Source organism: Cryptomeria japonica, chromosome 3 (assembly GCF_030272615.1).
Source record: "Cryptomeria japonica chromosome 3, Sugi_1.0, whole genome shotgun sequence".
Taxonomy (NCBI): Eukaryota; Viridiplantae; Streptophyta; class Pinopsida; order Cupressales; family Cupressaceae; genus Cryptomeria; species Cryptomeria japonica.
Window position 1 is genome coordinate 334600963 of NC_081407.1, and position 6967 is coordinate 334607929.

The window sequence follows — 6967 nt, forward strand, 5'->3', positions numbered from 1 at the left end:
CATCCGATTGCCAACAAATGTAACCATTGAAAACTCATCGTCGGGCTTCCCGACGATACCATTGAGCGTCGAAATTCTGAAGACACCATGAACTCTTCTGACGGCTACTATGTTTGCTCTTCCGGCCAAAAATATTGTCGGATTACGGTCAGAATTTTGACGCTCCACCACTACCATGCATCAACGATTGTTGGACAAGGAAATGATGTCGGACATACAGCATCCTTATTGGATGTTTCTTTAGTTGTCGTCAGAATTCTGACGGGATCATATGCTATGGGTCTGACGGCTTGGCCGTTAGTGCATGAAAGCATTGAACGAGTTCTACTTTTAAAAATTACATAAAATATTTTTAATTTATTTGATTTAGTCTTATTTAAAAAAAGGATGATCAATGATGTTTCCTTTCTCCAAGAATTGGATCTAGGATCTTTTCATCAGATAATATGTAACATCCAATGACTAAATATTTTCTTTACATATGCTTATTTTATTTAATCATCTGAGCTTGAATTATAATTTATATCTATGGAGAAGCAAAAGATACAAGTTGAAGAGTCGTGTGCAAGTAAATTTCGTAAAAGAAAGCAAGAAGGCATTATCTTGAATGACATGGAAACAAGCTCATTAGCTGCCCATAAGAGAGCAATTGGAGAAAAGCAGAAGAAAGTATTAAAGAGTGATAAATCCATAGAGAGTATGCAATACAAACAAACAATGTCTGGAGTGTGTGATGTGAAAAAATAATTTATGTCTTGAGGGACTAACTAGTTTTGGAGTTCCTGGGAAACCTATTGCACCATGCTTGGAGGAAATCAATGTGTTCATGCAAGGGCCACCTTTTTTCTAGTATGAGAATGATGCTTTTGTACCAAAGGATATTTGGAAGACAATATCCGAAAATTTCTATAGTGTGGAACCAAAGTTGGTGGACTCGAAGCACTTTTCAGCTTCCAGAAGACCAAGAGGTTATGTACACAATCTCCCAATAGAAGGCCGATTTCAAGCATTACCTCTCCCCCCCATGACTATTCAAGAAGCACTTCCTCAGACAAAGGACTATTGGCCTCCATGGGATCATAGAAAAAAATTGAATTGCATAGTTTCTAGACGATGTGGTGGTGTCCTTCGTGAAGAACTTTGTACTATAATTGAAAATTCACGAGGGAAACTGCAAGATAGTGAACAGAAATACATTCTTGAAAATTGTGAAGAATGGAATTTGGTTTGGGTGGGGCTAGGTCAGGTGGATCCTCTAGAGGTTGACAAGATAGAAATTATATTAGGATTTGAATAAGATCACACTCGTGGAACTTCTTGTGTAACTGATTGATTGCGTTGTTTGGGCAATGCATTCCAAATAGATACAGTTGCATACCATTTATCTATCTTGAAAGCATTTATGCTGATGGCATTAAGGTTCTTTCTCTGTTTTCAAGTATTGTTGGAGGAGAGGTTTCTTTGCATCGACCTAAGATACATTTAAGTTGTGTTGTATTTGTGGAAATATGTGAAAAGAACAGGCTTGTCCTTAATAGTTGGTGGACAAAAACCCAACAGAGATGTAGGTTGATTCAGAGGGATGACATCCAAGGTTTGAATACAGAAGTATTGGAGTTTTTTATTAGAGTTTTTGAAGCCGTCTTGAACTAGAGTTGCCATTGCTACATTTGATCTCTTTTAACACTTCAAACTTTGCCTTACATGATTTACCTTCTTACTCTATTGTAGAGGATGCCAATCTCAATCCCTTAATGCCATTATCTTCTCTTTAGTGTTGCTGACTAGAAGACTACCACAGACTGAATGAGAGAAGCAAGACAATTTTTCTTTACTAGATATTTAATGCATGTCAAATTCCTTCCTTCCTAAGGAAAATGGTTTACCAAAGCTCAGGTTGCTAGCAACTCTCCACATTTTCTACAACTTGTCATTGTTGCTTCTCAAGGAGAGGCAAATGACCTAGGAGGATCTGACACTTTGATGGATATTATATAATTGATAAATTAAATTATTTTTTATTAATTTTTTGGTATGTATTTGATTAAACTATATAATTTAGATATCTATATTAAAAAATCTAATAAAGATACATGAAAAGATATCAAGTTATTAAAATAGTTAACAATTATAAATAATAATAAAAAATTTATTAGATAATTAGGTCAAAGTTAAAAATAAAAATAACACGATATAAAATGGAACTATATATATTATATAAAAAGTTCCCTTTGTTAGACTTAAATCTTGCTGGTTTTGTCCACTTAAATCGACTTGCTGGCTGAATTAGTTAGCTCTCAAAAGTTTGCTTCTATTACTGATTTTATTGTTCGTGTATTTTCCAATGCATTATTTTGCAGCTCCAATTCATTTCACCATAGCTAAAAACTTATTTATTTAAATCTCAGAACATATGTAGCCATGACTAGTCTGAAAAAAGATGTTAGTTTTAAAACCTACAGATTTTAGCTTGAACATCGGCTAGTTCGAACTTCTCATCCCAATGCTACTCTCATATACCATTTCAGATTTGTTCACTATAAACTGAAGATATCAGCACTATTCTGAAATTATCTCAATAGATCCAATTCAATCCGATAGGTTCACGAGGGCATGTAATCTAATCCAAATAGAGGGTCTAGCCCTTTTCAATACAGTTAATGTATTTACTTTATTATGTACTAACAATGAACCTCGATTTTGAAAGATACATGAGTCTTGGTTATAGGTCAAGAAATATAAAATAATTTTTTTGAAAAATGTTGTACATAGATCTATTTGAGTTGGTTGAAACAAAAAAATTATTCTAAAATTAGGTTAGAGTAGTCTAAGGCTAGGTTAGTGACAAAAGGCTACTTTCACATATGGATTTTTGGTGAGATATTTTCTAATATGGCTAAGCCAGTTCTTCTATTAGAATCGTTCGATCTTGTTGTTTTGGATTTGTTATGCTGAGAGGCATATAGATTTTGAATAAGTTTGAGTAGATGACAGGTAAGTGCATGCATATTTAAGTTTTTCTATAATATTATTTTATTACTCAATAAAATAGAATCATTGTCACTTGTGTTTAAGTATATGAAACTGTTACATCTTTAATTAGAATGAAAACTCCAGCAACTAATAAACATGCAAGACAATTATGTGATATATTTTTTTTTAGAATACAAATATACTAATAAATAGAACAAACAAATATGAAAATAACTTTTTGACATAGACATTTTGATAAAAAAATATATATGAAATAGCTTGATAATTTTGCAGTCAATGTGATTTAATTTTAAGGTCATTAACTTTTGTGTGACATGCATGTCAATGAATGATTTAGTTTTGTAGTCATTAACTTTTGTGTGACATGCATGCAGGCCTGGAATTTGACGGCCACCCCTGCCTGTCATATGATTTTTTATGACGGTTTAGTCATTCTAATGCCTTTCGTTTTACGTTTTAAAAAAAATGAAGTGTCAATTTTTTTTAATTTGTGAATAGTTTAATATAAATTCTTTAAGCTTCACACAATTGAAAGTTCGAGTAAAATTAATTAAGTGAAAAGAAATAATTTCATAAAAAAAAATGTAAAAAATTAAAAAACAATGATAAATTAGTAAGCACTAAAGAAATCTTATATTTTCACCCAAAAATCTTAAATTCACACCAAAAAATCTTGTTTATTATAAAAATAGAAACTATTTTAGATTTTTTATTACAATATTTTTAAAAAATGGAAATGATTATATCTTATCATTTCAATTGTTAGAAGTTTCTATATTGATATTTAAGACAATCTTATAAAAAATATTTTGTTTTTTTTTACAAAGTTTCTAAATTTATATAAGAAAAAAAATACTAAAAATTTATATAAAAATAATATAAAATTAGAAACAATTATATCTTAATCCTACAATTTTAAAATATTCTAAATAAATTCGTATATTTATAATAAAGTTGTAAAATAATATATATCAATATATATTACCTATTATATTTTTTTACGACTTATTAATAATTTTAAGTCTTTTTGGAAAAAATAGCCTATCGATACATACGATCTACTAATTTTATTAGTTGTAATATATGATCTAAAAGTGCAAAAACGGCCATATAACCTATCAAATTCCAGGCCTGCATGCATGTAATGGATGATTTAATTTTGCCGCCTTTTGCTTCTTAACATTCTGTCTTTGCACGGTTAATATATATGGCGGAGAGGGAGAGGCGGCGATGGATTCGGGTAAATTAATTAACGCGAAGGAAAATAGGGCAACATGCAAGTACCAGTAAAGGAACGGTTGGGATCATTCAGATCTTCTTGCATGTCTTCAGTGACAGTGTAAGCCGTTGATAAACAAAGCTAGCTCCCTCGATCTCGCAGAAAGACAAAAGGTCATATTTTGGTTTACCATGTCAAAAGTCTATTAAAGGAGTGGGAAAGAAAATTATACTTTATTAATTCAGGGTTCCAACAATACGAGCCATTAATTGTTAGGAAGTTTGGGGAGCTGAAAGAAATGGAGAGAGGATCCAAAAAACTGAAGCACGAAATCGTTACAGCGGTTGAGGAAGAGCAGCGTGGTATTTCTAAGCTACCTCAGTATATTAAAGAATTAGTATTTACAAATCTTTCATTTGATTCGATTTGTCGCTCTCGCATAGTCTGTAAAGAATGGAATTCTATTTTATCTTCAGAAAGTTTTCTATTTTCCTTGCCTACCCAAAATCCATGGCTTCTTATCTGTGGTAAAAAAAAGAATGGTAATTGGTACTGTATGGCCTACTGCTTTTCTGCACAAAAATGGATGACTCTTCCCCTCTCTTTTCTTCCGAAACAAAAGAGAGGCCAATTCAGATATTTATTGAATGCGGGGAAGGGGTTACTACTCTTTCGAGAAATCCCCACTGCATTTTCCAATCCTCTTAAGAGATTTTGCAATCCCTTTATGAGATCTTATGCAGAGGTAGAAATAGATTTGACTAACAAGTATATTGGTATTGTAGAGGGAGAAAACAAAGAGCCCTATTTGGTAGTATGGTCCGATTATAAAAGATTTTCCTTCCAAATCTACCACTATTTTCAAGATTCATGGAGGATTAAATATCAGTTTGCAGGAGAAACAGAATCTCATATAATTTTAGATGAAATGGTTGAGTGCAATGGCATTCTTTTCTGGAGGGTTGTGTGGAGGGAAAGTTTATCTTCGAGTGTCATTGGTTACAAAATCCAAGATGAGGGTTTCATTAGCCCTATTACAGTAGCTCCACTTCCCCCTGAAATGTTTGAAACTTTTAGTGTGCGTGTTGCATTTATGCTTCAACCTCTGCATTTTTTATCTATGATTTCATATGGTTCGTCTGTTCTTGTGGTGGGGATCTTTAAGGAGTCGCCTGCAAGGATTGTTATCTGGGAGTTGTTTCAAGACGAAGAAAATGAGCTGGTTTGGAAGTGGAAAGAATTTGCAAGAATACCTCCACAGTCACTACCTCAATCTCTTGATGAACAATTGGAGCATATGGAGTGTGTTGGTGTGGGGGATTACCTGTGCTTCAGCAACAGACTAGGGGAAGATGAAAGTGGAAAGGTGTTTGCATATAATTTAAGGCAAAGGTTTTGGCAATGCCTTGAGTACGATAAATGGATGATGATGAAGAGGATCGTTTCCTTCGAGCCCAAGCTCAGCCATTATCAGTTCTTAGGAAAATCTAGAGAATGAATGAGGGATTACATTATTCTGCAGAAAAGTAGGGATAGCATGGTTTTGGTGATAAACAGATTATTATTGTTGTTTCATGTAGATGGTTTCTATTAAACTGATATGGTATGCATTGTTTTATGTAACTGATAAATTGAATTATTTTTTTTCATAAATTTTAATTGTATTTGGTGAAATTAGATAAATAATAATTATATAATTTTTTTTAAATAAAAAATAATTAGTAATGTTTCTTAATAATTATGTTTTTTCAATATACATGCTAAAATATTTTATATTAATACATTAGCAATTAAAAATAAATGGATGATGGTTTTCTTTGAACCCAAGGGCCATCAGTTTTTGAGAAAATCTAGAAAATGAGGGATTATGTAACTCTTTTTTTGCTCTTAAAAATTTATTTACAAATATGATTTTTAAGAGAATTGCATGAAAATAAGTAGTGATTTTACTTTATATGGGGCCCACTTGCTCCACAAATTATTCCTTAAAACATTGCTACTAACCAAAGTAATCTAAGAAACACCATGGGACACTCCCTAAGTATGTTTGAGGAAACTAGGGATAACATGACTTTGGTGATAATTGTCATGTAGTGATTTTTAAATTAATGTATAGAGTTTTTTATTAAATAGATATGATATGGATTGTTTTATGCAACTGATAAATTATTACTTTTTATAAATTTTGATTATATATTTGATAAAATAAGATTACTAGCAATTACTCAAATTTTTTTAAGTGAAAAGTGGATTTATATTATTTTAAAAATAAATAATAATATGTTTTAATAGTTTTCCTTTTTAAATATGCATGCAAAAATATTTGTTCATACTAATACATTTGAAATGTTATGTTTACTATTATCAGTTTAAAACTAAAAATATATTTTTTTTATTAAAATGACAATAAGAAAAAGATACATTTTAAATGTCAAAATGAAGAAAAATGTTATAAATCTATTACTTCATGGCTTTGATATTTTGGCTCTATAAAAATATCATAATTTATTTTTATACAATTGATAAATTAAATTAGCATCTTTACTAAATCTTTGAAGACCCTATTATTTCTTTCCTTCCACAAACCCCAACCAATATGAGGTAAGGATAAGTTCCAGTGAATACCAATCACATGATTGTCATAAGGGCACTTCCATTGGAACTATAAGTTCTAGATAGAATCATGGGGGACACAATTACAATTCTATAGGTCGAAAAAGAAGGCCGAGATGTCCCTAGCATAGGAGAAATGTA

General features: G+C 31.4%; 1 protein-coding gene across 1 annotated transcript; it reads left to right on the forward strand.

The window, feature by feature from the left end:
* Nucleotides 1-4511: 4511 nt before the first annotated feature.
* On the forward strand, nt 4512-5711 carry LOC131067178 (uncharacterized). The gene has a single exon (XM_058002129.1). It carries the CDS (start codon nt 4512-4514, stop codon nt 5709-5711), a length of 1200 nt encoding a protein of 399 aa, XP_057858112.1.
* The last annotated feature ends 1256 nt before the right edge of the window (nt 5712-6967 follow it).